Here is a 15181-nt window from a genome sequence, read left to right on the forward strand (position 1 = left end):
AATTACCCAGTTTCAGGTATTTCTGTTATAGCAACATAAATGGACTAATACAGAGCTCTTTCCACCAAACCACACAAGGAAATCAGAGAAAACCCTCTCAACTCTATCTTATTCTATGAACTCCTCATCCCTGACTCCAGTGGCCCCTATGAGACCTCACTACTCCATTCTCAGAGTCCAAACATCCACAGTTCAAACCTCCAACAGTCCCAGCATGATATCATCATCTCATTTTCCAAAAGTCCTTGAATGACATCACTACTCAGACCACCAGTTGTCCCCATGTGATATCATTGCTCAGGCTACCGGCAGTCCTAGTTACATCATTGCCCAATCTTCTAACATTCTTAGTATGATATCACCCATCAGGTCACCAGCAGCCTAATGATATAATTGCTCAGCCCTCTAGCATTCCCAGAATGACATCACCAACCAGGTCACCAGAAGTCCCAGTATGACATTAGCACCAAGGTCACCCACAATGCCTCAGTTTCCAATGAGGGCTAGAATCCCATCAGGCTCAAGGATTACAGAGCCTTGGGCCCTGGGCCCTGAGGTACTTTGTCCTGGACCCCACAAGCTCCCTGGCTCCTCAAAGCAGGGTTAGAGGGTATAGTGACACAGATGGGAGCTCCCTAACCCCACCCTCCCTTGTCTAAAGATGCAGAGACTCAAGTCTGGGACCAGTGGAGAAATGCCAGGGTCCTGTAGGCCACAGGGTTTCAGTAAATACATGTGGCTAGGTAGAAGGGAAGGAGTAATAAAGGGAGGGAGGGAGGGAGGGGGAGAGAGAGAGAGAGAAATAATGAACACCTGTCTGTGACCCTGAGACAGAGGGAGAGAATTGCTGGCTGTGACTTAGTCCCCCTGCTCCACTTGGGGCTTTTGCCCACGTTGCTTCCTCAAGCTGCATTGTATTCTTCCCACACTGTCTAGAGAGAGTCTACTAGCCACTGAGGACCTTCTCTGGGAAGCCTTCCAGACCATTCAGCCACTAGGGGTATCTCTTCTGGGTGCACCCCTTGCCCCTTCAAGGAACCGTAAGCAGTCTTCTCCTCAGTCTGCCATAAAAGATGGAGGGAGTATGGCCTGGTGCAGCCCAGCAGGCTTGCTCTCTCCAGTGGTAGAGTTGCCCCCTGCTAACCCTGCTCTGCTGGATAATCTCTAAGGCTTCCCTGACTCTACCCTTCTATGATCCACATGATTTGGGGGAGGAGAATCAACCCCCTAATAGATAGAGTCTGATCTGGCAGTTCTCAGAAAGCTATGGTCTCAGGCCAGGGGGATAACAGGGATGGGGTGGCTTAATTCCACCATAGACCAAAGCTCTGACTGCCTTCAGCTTCCTCTGCTAGATTTCTGGCAGAACAGTGCCCACAAGGAACACAGACTGATGTCTCCTTGAACCAGCATCCATCAGTTGTGGCCTCAGCCCCATAACTCCACTCCTGCCCAGCAGGTAACACCTCTAGATTGCAGGGCCCACTCTGAAGCATTCTGGCTGTCAGGAGAACCCCAAGCAGAATTCAGGGACAGCAAGGCAGGCAGAGGGCATGTTACGGCATCAGGCTAAAGCCAAGTCAGTGGTCAGTGGGAAGTAGATGCCAAGCTGCAGAGACAAGGATACCAAGTCAGCCTCAGACAGGAGGCTTCCTCTCTTGCTGTGGCATCCTAAATGAGTCCAGTCCAGGACAAGCTCCAAGGCAGCAGCTGTTTAGTGACATCCTTATTAAGTCATGCAAGAGGCACTTGGAGGGGGTATATGGTAGACAGAATAATGACCCCCCACCCCAAGATGTCCACATCTTAATTCCCAGAACCTGGAACTGTAAACATGTCACTTTGCGTGGCAAAAGGGACTTTGCAGATGCGATTAAGTTAAAGACCTTGAAATGGTGAGTTTATCCTGGATTATCTGTGTGATTCAATGTGATCACAAGAGTTTTTATAAGGGAAAGAGGGAGGCAGGAAAGTCAGAGAAGGAGATATGATGACAGAAGCAGAGGTAAGAATGATGTGATTGCTCGCTGGAAGGGGGCGACAAGCCATGGAATGTGGGCAGCCTCTAGAAACTGGAAAAGGCAAGGAAACAGATATTCCCCTACAGCTTCCAGAAGTAATGCAGCCCTGGTAACACCCAATTTTAGCTTGATGAAACCCATTTTGGCTTCTGACCTCCAATACTATAAGATAATACATTTGTATTGTTTTAAGCCATTGTTTGTGGGAACTTGTTATAGCAGCAACAGGAAACTAATACAGTGGGCATTCAGGGAGGTTGACCCCAACTCTACTTTTAGGAACCAGAGAGCAAGCCTCCCATAGATGGCACGTTTTTCTAGGATGGTTTGGAAGCAGTTCCTCTAGAAGTCAGGGGGATGGATGCAATGATCCTCAGCTCTTCTGATGACAATGATGAAACCCTCTCTCAGTTTCCAACACCCCAGCCCTGACACCTTGGACTCCAAGATCAGAAATGCCACTTGTGTCAGGGGGGTTTTAATAGTCTCCAAAGACAGGGGATCTGCCCAAGGCTGCCTTAAAAAAGTGCATCAGTTGCTAGAGGGTCCCAAACCTCAAGCATGGCCCAGAGGCCATGGTGCCAAGCTGCACTCAGCCTCCTGGGCAGCTGGGTTTTCCCAGCACTCTCACTCAATTTGAAGTCATATTTAAACAGTGTGGGAGATAACAGCAAGGCCCTGGAGACAGAATACATCAAGCGGGACATTTAATTTGATTTAGGGAAAATGAGGCAAACATTTGAGAACCTAAATAACTAACCAGTAATTAAACTAACAACCGAATGCCCTTGCACTACAACCCAGCAAGCACAGTGGCCTTTATGAACTGTATTTACAAAGAGACCTGACAACATAATTAGTCCTGTAAATTTTATGCAGCCTGCAGCTGAGAAGTGATGGATTTTGTGTGTGGAGGATGAATGGGGAGAAATGAGGTGGATGAATTTCCATTTTCGGTAAATGAAATTAACAATGCTTAATTAGTGAAGCTGACAAATAAATGATCAGGAAAGATTTAAATCCCTACAAGTTTATCTCTGGCCTGGGCAGGCCAAAATGTGGCAAGACAGAGCAGGAATGGGTTTAGTGCTGGGACTGAGGGCCTGACATTGGTCCCTTTTGAGGGCGCTGCCCCCAGAGGGAGGCTGGGTTGAGGGACTGCTGGCTCCCCTGCTCTTCTGATACTGGCCTGCTGGGAAGCTTCCTGCCCCATCTCCTGCATTATAACTGCAGGACCACACAGTATCCAGGATCTGTTCCACCACCCCTGCTTGATGGAACATGAGGAGTCCACATTTCTCTACTGTAAACTGGCTAATGGGATGGAAAGGACCCCTTCAGTAGAGCAGGCTGACATAATTGCATCCCAGCAGGTCCAAGGCCATCTCCTCCTGGACTAAGTCCCTTTGCCCTCCAACACTTCTACACCTCCTTTCATCTGCCGACAGCCTCGTTGTCCACTCTGCTGGGAACATGGAGTCTGGCCCTTGGAGGCATCCCAGTGTTTGCCTTTTAAGCAGCCTGACATGCTCAGCACCTGGTTCCCGGTAGCATAGACGGGAGGCTTCTGTGCCGTTGCAGGCAATTGCCTGGACTCCCTTTTCCCCATCTGCCTGCTCCTAGCCTGGCTCCAGCCAACCTTCCCTGCCCCCAAATGGGGGATTGGCAATCCTAGGGTACATGTCTAGCTCTGCCAAGGTTTTATTTGGCTGGGTCACAGAATAAGCATCTACGAATTCCAGGCAAAATGAGGTTTACTAGGTCTGGATTGAGCTCCCCAGGGTCAAACCCAACAACAAGCCCAAATTCTCACTCCAGTGTTGTCCTCATGAGGCAAGATCTGGTCATGGGAGGCTGGTATCTGGGAGTTTCCAAAGACAGTGTGATGGATGCTGGTGAAACTAGCTGCTCCTCACCTGACCCCATCCAGCAACTAGGGTGCCCTCTGCCTGCCTCAGCTTTGCCCTCTTTCTTCCATGGGTACTCAAGAATATGGGACTCCCAGAGGTGACCTCAGGGTGGATGCAGGGGCCTTTCCAAGTCCCAACCTCCCTCCCCTTCTCTGCAATAGAAGAGAAAAGTACTGAGCTATGCAAAGCTCTGGAGAATAAATGCTCATCTGAAAGCTGGCCAACAACTCCCGTGCCAGTGACAGCAAAAGCAAATTCCACTGCCACTGCCACTGGGCCCTGCTCCCCAAGAGAGATCCCCTCTGTCCTCACAGTTTCCTTTCTCTGCCCACACCCCCTGAAGGTATGCAGGAAAGCTGGGGGAAAGAATGACAGACAAATCAGCAATGATCATCCTTTATGTGTAGGTGGTTCCTATAGCTCGCAGGGCACGTTTACTTCTTTTCTCACAAATGTGCCTCACAACTGCCCTGGGATGGAGGCCTGGCAGGTTGTCAGCCTCTCCATGTCACCAACGAGGAAACCAAGGTTCAGAGAGGCTTCTGGCCCCAGGTAACACCACTGGGAAGTGACACTCCAGGAAAAGGTCTGTTGTTGACTGTGGGCACCCACTCAGGCATGTGGATGTGGCTAAAAGGACTGATGAAAGACAAACAGACCCTGGGAAAGTGCCTGCCCAAAGGAGGCTGCTGGGCCTGTCAGGCTCGAGGTCATCTATTCACGGGAGGTGAGTTCCTCTTCTCTACTGTTCCTGACTAAGGCTCTCCCTTCCCACCCATGGACAGCTTCCACCTGACCCCAACCAGCTGACCCTGCTCTGACCTGGGTGGGAGGAGGATGGGGCTAGTATTGAAGTAGTTTCTCCTCACAGCTTCTGGGGAGCCCCCCACCCCCACCTCAGTCCTGGGCAGAGAGCCTGGGCTGAGAGCAACCTCACAGGGGGGTCCACACCCACTCCTGGGAGGGCCTGCCCAACCCCCAGGCACTATTCCAGGCCCAGTAGCTGCAGCAGAAGAGGAGGAGGAATGTGCTAGTTCCCTGCCAGGGGAGGAGGGTGCTTCCCATTTGGCAGCAGCCCACCCTCAGGACTGGGGACACAAAGCAGGCATTTAGGCCATCCTCAGAGGCCGCCCAGACCACAAGACTGGGAGCAGCTCCAAGGTCTCCTCCCTGAGAGGAATGACAAACACCAACTCCTCCTTGCCCTCCTCTCACCTCCCCACCCCCGTCAAAGAATGGGAGGACAGGCGGTCTGAAGGGCAGAGACCAGGAGCTTGTATTCCTGCCAGCCAGCAGCAGCTTGGAGAATGGAAAGGTTTTTCCATTTGCAGAAGTTGGTTCTTCCAGACAGAGAACAAGCTGTTGGCATTGGGGAGTTGCAACTAATGCGAAGTGTAGGGCCCTCTCCCGTTAGGAAGGGGAAACGTCCAGGCCAGCACAGCGGTAGGGGCTTTGGCTGGGACTGAGTAACGTGGGGAAAGCAAACTGCCCAGACAGTTACTACTGTGTGCTGCCTCCCTGCCGTGGGTGGGGAACAGGCAGGGACTGGAACACCCTGGCCAATAGTGGTCTCCCAGGGCTAAAGGGCCAAGGGATGAACCTCAAGCACTCGCCCCCAACCCATCCTCGACCCCCACACCAGGGTCTAATCAGGAAGGCCCGATGAGGAGGCAGAGAAGGGGGCCTCCATCACCACTCCAAAGTTGTGGTTAATATCCTGCCATCTCTCCTTGGGATGCCTACACCAGTCTCCTAACTGGTCTGTCAGCCTCCTGTCTCATGTCTGCACTTCCTCCCTGCACTGGTGATGTCCCAGCCCTTCTCTAATTCCTTCAGCTATTTCCTCCTTAGGAGAAAGTCCCAGCTTCTTGGAATGGCTTACCAAGCCCTTTGAGGACTGACCCCGACAGCTTCATTTCTGCCATATCTTTTGTGTTTTCAGACCTTTGCACATGCTGGTCCCTCTCCCAGAAATGCTCTCCCCCTCTCTCTTCACCAGAATAACTCTTTCAAGTTGGCATATTCAGCTTGATACTGTACCTTCCTTTATCTAGCACTAATTACCAGTGTGACTGTGGGTCTTCTCCATTAGACTGTGAGTCCCCCTGAGGGCAATGATTGCATCCTAGTCAACTGTGTATGTTTCACACCTGGCAAAGAGCTCTACCCAGATCAGGTACTTAATGTTTGCTGTTTGCATGAGCAAATGAATGAATAGCCAGATCACTTACAGGAGCCATGTCCCACCGCAAACAGATCCTTGTACTTTGGATTCCTGCAAAAGAAATATGAACCCATTGGCACAGGAAATGAACATGACCCTTCCATGAACACGGGCCTTCCCATGGGCATTGGTGCTTAACTACACTGCAGACATCTACTGTCCAGCTTCGGCCCTCAGCCACTGGGAAACCTGGGATGATCCTGCAATCCCATAAGAATGCCAGTGCCATTTTCCCATATTGCCATGTTTCACACTCAAGGTAGTTAAGTGCAGTAGAAGAGGCCACTCAGGGCTTGGCACGCAGCTGACACTCAGGGACTCTGGGTTTACTGTAATTCCTACACTTACCAGCAGAGGGCGGTGACGGCCAGGCGCTTGGCTTTGTCGTTTTGGAACTTCCAGAGCGGCAGCAGTGTACCCTCCTGGTCCCGGTATTCGTCAGCAGCATCTTCATAGTACTTAAAATCTTAAGCACACACAGGCAGTCAGCCCAAGAACTGCCATTTTATGGCAAACTCAGATCCATCACTTACTGCACCTCCTTGGGCAAAACAATGAACCTCTTTGTGTTTCATAGTGGGAATAACAATAGTAGCTATCGCAAAGGACTGTGGTGAGGATATATTAATTGACTTAATATATGTAAAGTGCTTAGAAAAATGCCTCTGGCACATAGTAAGCTCTCTCTATGTGTTAGCTATTGTTATTGTCATCGTTGTTGTTGGAGGTAAATTACAGTAAAGCAGCTATGTTTGCATGGATAAAATCCCAGGTTTGTGGCCCTTGGACCCATGAGTTTCCCCAATACTTCAGAAGGCTCAGATTTGAGCAGCCACATTTCATAGGTTCAGCTGCCAGGGGCTTATTAATAGTTCTATTCAATCTACATCCTAAGTGCCTAAAATGCAGCCCATCTTCATATCCACTGCCAAGCCTCACTATAATGAAGCTGACCGGATCCCCCCATGGGTTCCCCAAACTCAAGTTCATCTTCTGCCCTCAAAATTGTCTCTGCCTCCCATTTTCTCTAAGTTAGGTAAAAGCCCCATCGTTGAGGTTGTCTAAATCAGAAACCTGAGTAACACTTGATTGATCTCTTCTCATCATTTCTCATATTTTCCTTCTGATTATCTTTTTAATCCATTTACTTCTCTTGAAACCTATAGCCACTGCCCAGGTTCAGGCCGCAATATCCATCACCTGCATGACTACAACAGTCTTCTAACTGGTCTCCTACCTCCAGTCCTCCTCCAGCCCACGTTCCACAGAACTACCAAACTGAGAACAAACAAATCACCTCACGACACCACCTTCCCCACCCCACTGAAACCCCTCCATGTCTCTCCATGCACAGGAGCTCCTTGGTCAAACCGAGGCTCATGGCCACTGCTTCCACGGCATTTCCACACCAGCTGTGCTTGTACCCTCTATATCAAATAGTCTATATATCAAACATATCAAATGAGTCAAGTTGTCTCATGGTTCTTTGTGTTTCTACATGCTGTTTCATGTCTAAAATGTCCTGCTCTTCGTGGCAAACTCCTACCCACTCCAGATCCAGATCAAATGCCTCCTCCTCTGTAAGGCCTTCACTTTCTTTTGAGCAGAGTTAATTTCTTCCTCTATTCCAGCTCTGCCTCTCCTCTACTAAAACATCTGTCACACTGAGTTGCCTCTTTTTATCCTTTTGCCTGTCTTCCCCACCAGAAAGCTCCTGGAGAGCTGTCATCTCTGGGTCCTCAATACCTAGCACAGGGCCAGCCACAGAGCAGACACACAATGACTGTTCAAAGAATGCAATGAAATAAATAAACAGAAGTGAGATAGTTCTCAGTCTTCTTTCCAAGCAAGGGTGACCAATTAGCAAATGAATCTTTTCATACAACCCAGTCAAGGACATACCCAGGCATTGCCCCAGCCTCTCTCACAAAGCCCCACATTTTTTTTTTTTTTAAAGATGACCGGTAAGGGGATCTCAACCCTTGACTTGGTGTTGTCAGGCACCACGCTCTCCCAAGTGAGCGAACTAGCCATCCCTATATAGGGATCCGAACCCATGGCTTTGGTGTTATCAGCAACACATTCTCCCGAGTGAGCCACGGGCCGGCGCTACAATGCCCCACATTTTGATGTTTCTGGGAGTACATTTCAAATCTCAAAGATGTCTCAGAACAAAAAAGAGTGGTCAGAGAGGCATGAGCCTTGACCACATCAGAGTTTCCCGAGCTCGGGTATCTTTGAAAATACTTAATTTCAGAGAGGAGATTAATTGGTAACCCTTCTCTATTTTCACTTCTCCTTTATGGTTATACTTTCGCAAAGGGAAAAGAGTATGCAATTAAAAAAAATCAAAGTTCAATGCATTTTTATGTGACTGTGTTCTTACAAATGAAAGTGGTTCACCAAGGCCAGTTTCTCCATGGATGTTAATCAGGTTTGCAGCCCTTTGGTGGGCCACTTGCAGAGGCTGCATTTTAGAAAGCCAAGTTGTGTGAGTGACAAATTCATTCATAGCTGCTGTGTACCCTGACAGCTTTGAAAAGCACTCAAGGTCGTTTTCCAGCCTGAATGATAACAAGGGGGCTTGTTTAGGCTGCTGCTCTTGGAAGTCCTGGTTTCTATGTCCCATGGGTAACCAATGAGCATCAAGTCACCAAGAAGAGCTCTAGGCTGTCAGAAAAGGAGACCAGCCAGCAGGGAGGAGCTGCCAAGTCTGGGGAGGAAGCTGCTCCAAATACATGCACAACCTCATAGGGAAATACAAGCCACTTGGGAATGTGCTGTTCATGCCATGGAAAGGATTCCGTTGCCCTGGCACTGTCAAAGACACCAGAATTTCCCTGGCCCTTAGGATTTAGGCATTTCCAAATCAATCTTTCTTTACCTCATCACTAATTAATCACCAGGAAGGATCTATTGAGTGTGTTTATTTGAAATGTCTCCTCCAGCCCAGTAGCTTTGTAGTCTAGTGTGATGTGCTTAGGCTATGTTTAAGGGGCCTGTGTTCAAGTCCTGATTCCACCACTCGCACCTCACACTAGCTGTGACTTTGAACAAGTGGCAACGTCCCAGCCTGAGTTTCTCATCTATAAAATGGAGACAACAATGGTATTCACCTCACAGTGTGGCTGTCCAGAAGAAATAAAGTAATACATGTAGATTGTATAGCACCATGCTTGGCACACAGGCCACTCCCCATGAATGCTGGTGCTTGTTTTTCTCTATTGTAACTGCTCCTTTTTCTCTATCCCCCATGATGCAGGCTGGGTCACATATGGCAAGGCCCATTCTACCCCACACCTGAACCTCATCTTTACCTCTATCCCTGTCTTCAGCCCAAGCACATCCTCCTCCAGCCCTTCTCGCATCAGGCTATGGCCCTGCCCAAAGACAGGACCCAGCTCTAGGTCTTGAGCTTTCTTATTCTGTCTGTCCTCTACTCAGTCTTGCTTGAGGATCCTATAAATGCTAGAATGTAAACTGCTCTGGGGATCCTCAAGAAGGGAAGAAGGAAAATGAGGGATGAGTGCGAGAGTAAAGTAAGGCTTCAGGGAGGGATGAGCTAGATTCCAAGGGATAAGAGGGAGGATAGCAGAAGCCAGGTGGCCTTGGCTTAGCTTACTCAGGTGTAAGGTAGGAGTGATTATCTCTGCTCTGCCTGCCTCCCAGGATTATTGGGAAGATGACATCAGATCAGTGATGTGCAGTTGTTTTTTTGCTACATCACTGTCAGATCTTATCACTATACCCATTGTTTCTTATGACTTTGTTCATGGTTGACCCATATAAGTCTTGTCTCCCCAATGACATCCAGAGGAGGGGAGGATTATTTTTTCTCCCCTTGCACCTATAGGACCTAGCATGGGACACTCAAATACCAACCTTTTATAAGGGATTTTTAGTACAGGCAAAAATAGTGGTTGCCAGCACTTCAAATCTTACCTTGAGCAACGTCATCATATGTATTCTGGTTGACCATCCGTTCCACGATTTTAGCAGCTTGGGACACTTTGGTGATATCATCACTCTGTAAGGATACAGAAGCCACGGGATCCTCATAAGCCAGCATCTGGCAAGGTCATGTGCCCTGAGCCATACCAGACTTGGGGATGGGCTCAGCAATGCCTGTCTGACACTACCCACCCAGGTAGCTCTGTAAAAGTATCTCTGCCTACCTCAAGGCCCAACTCACCTACAACTCCCTTACAGGAACCCCTACCTCACAAGTGGCCCAGGGGTCTGAGCTGACATACCTGGCCCCTGGATAGAGCCTGCTACATGCTCTTCCATTTTGAGCTTGTTTTGGAGAAGGCCTATCTCTGAGCACAAGACAGGGCATCAAAGAGAGCCCAGGAAGGGTATTGGAGGGAAGAGAGCATACAACAACAGGTTAGAGGTTTTTTTGATGGAGACAGGGAGGTTTCACCAGCTCAGGGAATGACACAGATTGCCATTAAAGGCCTCCTCAGAGATCTTCTAGTTCAACTTCCTAATTTAGTCAAAAGTTGAGGAAGACACAGAGGCCCAAAGAGGGGAGAGACACACTTGTACACACGGAGTATGAGGCAGAACTGAGACTCCTAATCCCAGGGCCCTGCCCACTGCCCAGACCAAAGAGAAAGCAGGAAGTTTCACATCAGGGAAAAATGACACATTTCAAACCAAAAAGAAAGATTATCATTGTGTGAAATTCCAAAAATCCACAAGGTGAATCACTTGGCAGGTTAATAGAGGAGCATAGAGTTTAGGACAGGTGGCAGGAGTGAACCAGCCGGGTGGCAGCCCTCCAGAGGGGGCCCAGGAGGCCAGGCCCATTGGATCTCCCAAGAGTGGCAATATCACGCAGTGGTTAAGAGAATGAGTCCTAGAGCCAGCAGACTTGCATTCCAGCCCCATCCCACTGATTAGGAGCTGGGTGACAACTTTGGGCAAGTTACTTAACTTCTCTGAGTCTTAAGAGTCCTCATGATAAAATGAGGATGGATGCTGTCATCTGCCTCAGAGGGTCATTGTGAGGATTAAATGCAATAATACACGTTATTATTTAACCCAGTTCCTGGTGGTGATGGTAGCAGTGGTGTCAAAGGAAACATGCAGACTAGTGCCATGGTGGCTTATAAAGAGACATCTGGGGAACTGCTCTTTGAGGGCCTTTTGCCAGACCTCGAACCGATTCCAAGTTTATCTCAGAAAACTGACCGAGGAGGACATTCACTGGAGTCTTACAACCACAGTCCTTAGAGTTCCCCTGGTCACAGCTACTCCCTCTGCTCCCTGACCCAAAGCAGGAATCCTCTCCCCTCAGCAGCTTCCTGGCAAGCTTGACTCCCCATTTCAGACAGTGGCTTCTGTGGCCAACCAGCTAAAACCTACCTCCCTGGATCTTCTACCTATGGTCCAAACTCCGTCCTCTGGCATGAGGAATTGTGTGTCTGGTGATAGGTCCTCTGATGTAGGACAGTGCCTCATTCCCCCAAGTCAGCACTTCCTCAGGTGACCCCTTCCTAGCCCCATCAGCCATGGCATGCATATTAATGACAACAATAGCAACCACCTATTGATCAGTTGCACATAAGTACTATGTTAGGGTCTACACTTACATTATCTTGGGTTCTCATGACAATCTCACAAACTGGGTGTCATTAGGATGTCTTTACAGATGAAGAAATTGAGGCTTCAGAAAAATCCAGCTAATAAGTGGCAAAGCCAGGATGCAAACACACATCTGTGGACCCCTAGGGCTCATGCTCTCAGCCCCACACAGACAGACAGCCCTTCCCAGGCTGACTACCCTCTCCTGATCCTGGGAGACTCAGGGCTCCAGGTGTGCTCTGAGGAGAGAGTGCAGTGGACTACCACCTCTCTTGTTCTGGGTACTATGCTACCCGAGCAGCCAATCTCTTTATTGGTTCTGACTGAACTCGTGGCCTCCAAGCCCTTTCCTCCTTTCTGCCTAATCTTCCAAATCAGACAAGCTTGCATTCATGTCTGTGCATTAATCATTAATGAGACAGAAACCTAAGGTCCACCACTGAGGACTTTCTTACAGGGTATCATGAAGTTATTCCCTTTCCCCCCTCCTGAACACTTGAGTTTTATACCAACCTAATCAGATCCGGGTTTTTGAGGAAGGGGTGTCACTCTGCTCAAGCACTGGACCTGGGAATAGGGGAAGGTGACTTTCCACTTGCACTCTATTCCACAGACAGCCTGGCCCAATACTTGGGATTTCCAGTTAGATTCCTTTGGGCAGAGGTTGCACAGCAAGGCATTCATGGGGCTGGGGGAGTGTATGTTATACCCCACCCCAAGCGTCCTGCCTCCTCTGTGGCTTCTTGGTCCCAAGGGCTGGAATCTGCCTGTATCACAGCCTTCCATGTCAGCCAAACTGGAAGAGCCCAGTGTGACAGAGGGAGGTAGTCTCTCCTGCCTGAGGGTGTTAGACACCAACCCTGACAGGGTTTAAACCCCAGGTCAGTTTCCAGTGTCAGCCACAGGGACTTTTCTGCTGGTTTCTGAGTCCTGGTGACTGTTGTTGGGGTTTCTGCCACCATCAGTCCCAGCACAGAGCCCATAGCCAAGCCCTTGATGGATCTTCATGTTAACCCTGACCTTGGCCAGTGGCCTCTCTGAAGCCTCTCATCTCTAGGGAGTGGTGAAGGGAAGCCAAGGGTCTGCACAGGGCAGTCTTCAAGAGAGGAACTCTATCTTTCACCTCAGAGTTCCAGTACCCAGCATGGCCATGACCACTGGGTGTTCGGTCAGTGATTGAATGAAACCAAATTGGGAAAGTTCCTATTAAGCCAAGGCAGGGGACCCTCAAACCTCCCCTAAAATGTGACATTATCAGGGTTATGGAGCAGAGAATTGAGTGGAAGTGGGCATATCTCAGACAAATGAAGTAGAAGTTCCTGTAACTGATCTGGCTTCTGTTCTGGAGTGGAGCTTTACCATTTCCCTGAGAGCTGTTGTAGGAACTCTCCGAGGTGCTGAAACCAGCCCCCGCTTCCTATGGACCTTGTCCCTCCCACTCCATTGTAGGTCAAACCCACTGTGATCTCCACACTGGGACTCTGACCCCTAACCCCGATTTCTCTCTGTTGAAGGGACAAATCTGACCCTCACTGCAGTGACTCCCTTGCATCATTGTAACTCCCATGATGATACCCAAACCATGCTGGCTACACTCACAGTAAGCCTCCCAACTAGGATGTTGATAATGACTTCTGCATGGCTCCTCATGCTAAACCCATCCCAGGGTGGCCACATACATTGACCTGATATTGATGGTATCTGTGATCATCTCTGATCTGACTCCTGGCCCTGGAGACTCATCTACAGTATAAGGCACAAGTAAACTCAAGGACTGAAAGTCAAAGATCATCTCACCCTCCCAGACTCCAAGAGCCTTTGCCCAGGGAAGTGATGCCTTATCCTCACATCCCATCCTGGTCAGACTCCTCAGATCTTCCAGGATGCACACACTGCTTTCAATAAGGTTCATGTCTTTTGTTGCCCCCTAGCCCAATAGTCCTGAATCCTTGCTAACATCCAGACATGTGTTGAATTGGGGGGAGGTGTGGAATGCCAGAGGCAGTTGTAGCTCTCTTCACAGCTTCCTCCAAGGAAAAAACTATCTATACCTCAACAATATGCCCACTTTTAAGTGTCTGTGAAACCCTTCCAGACAGCCAGGCTTCTGTCTACCCCACATATTCTTTGGCAGAGCTGTGGGAAACATCACCAAACCTGGGACTCCATAGATGTCAGCTTCCTCATGGCTGTCTTCCCCACTTTTTTAGCCACAGGTGTCTTTGTCTTCTCCTTCTCTTTGGTCTTTTCCTGCTTCTCAAGCTCCTCTACATAGGCATCATAGATCTCCCACTAGGCAAAGGTGAGATGAGAGAGATCATCACGGGGCACAATCTTCACCCAGCCATCTCCTCTTTAGCCTTTAGAGCTTGAGGAGTGGGTCATGTTAACCCTTGTCACATGCTTCCATAGTACCCTCTACTTGGCCCATTGTAATTATGTGTTCAATGTCTGTCTTCCCTGCTATCCATTAGCTCTGAACAGAAATGAAGAAGCTCTCAGGGCACATCTGAGCAGACCTTATCCTGAAGCCCAGGGGCTGGGTGTTAAGCTGGAGATCAACATTGTTTAGCCTGCACTCCTTACCAGGCAGAACAAATGGGCAAACATCAGGCTAGCTCACATTTTTGTGGGTGATTTATAAGACTCTGAATTAGGAAATTTTAAAAATGTCTTCCCCTGCAGAGATGGAATAAACATACTGACTCAGGCTGTCTTTCTACAGCACTGACCACACTTTAGCATTAAAAGGAGATAAACAAAAGGTTAGAAAACCCCTGCTAATGATATTTGACAGCAAGAGAAGCCCAAGGGTAGTAGCAGAGGAAGCAGCAAGGATCTGTGGCTGGGAAAATGCCCCAGATCACATTGTGTGCTTCCCAGAGCTGGGCAGTCACTGCCACCTGGAGGCCAGGTAGGCCCACCTTATATTTAATAATTCACTCATGGGCCAGGACTCCATGCTGCAAAGTATTTCAATGTTTATCTCATTCAGAATCCTCTAACAACCCTGTGAAGTGGCTCATCATCCTCCCTTGACAGAGAAAGAAAGGCATTAAGGGTGACGTGGTTTGTCCAGAATCTTACAACAGAAACAGCAGAGTTAGGGCCTGAGTTCAGGTCACCTGGCACCATATCCTCTCCAGATCAGTGTGGCTATCCAGGAGGACTTGAGGGAAAGGAGGAGGACCTGCAGGAAGACTGCAGTCTGCTAGGAGGGCAGGGCCAGAGTGCTGACACTTCAGGCTCAGCTACAGGGTGCCCCAGGCTCCAGAATCCATGGGAACAAACATTTTCCCCTGGCCCTGGGGGAAGCTCCAGAAGCCATGCCTGTTTCCAGCTTGGACAGCCTTGCTCTGGGTACATGTGGCTGCTCCAGTGCTCACTTGGTGGTGACCTATCATCTGAAGTGTCTTGTGTTCAGAGCTTGGATA

The 15181-nt window shown here is 49.1% G+C and overlaps 1 protein-coding gene across 1 annotated transcript in view; it reads right to left on the reverse strand.

Annotated features, from left to right (window-relative positions):
• DNAI1 (dynein axonemal intermediate chain 1) overlaps nucleotides 1-15181 on the reverse strand; it is a 59234-nt gene that overhangs the window by 14332 nt on the left and 29721 nt on the right. The window contains exons 9-11 of the mRNA XM_063081691.1: nucleotides 13905-14039; nucleotides 10098-10182; nucleotides 6504-6621 (exon numbers count right to left, since the gene is read on the reverse strand). Of these exons, the coding sequence (XP_062937761.1) occupies nucleotides 6504-6621; nucleotides 10098-10182; nucleotides 13905-14039 (338 nt within the window). The remainder of the gene's footprint in view (nucleotides 1-6503; nucleotides 6622-10097; nucleotides 10183-13904; nucleotides 14040-15181) is intronic.

This window comes from Cynocephalus volans, chromosome 17 (assembly GCF_027409185.1).
Source record: "Cynocephalus volans isolate mCynVol1 chromosome 17, mCynVol1.pri, whole genome shotgun sequence".
NCBI lineage: Eukaryota > Metazoa > Chordata > Mammalia > Dermoptera > Cynocephalidae > Cynocephalus > Cynocephalus volans.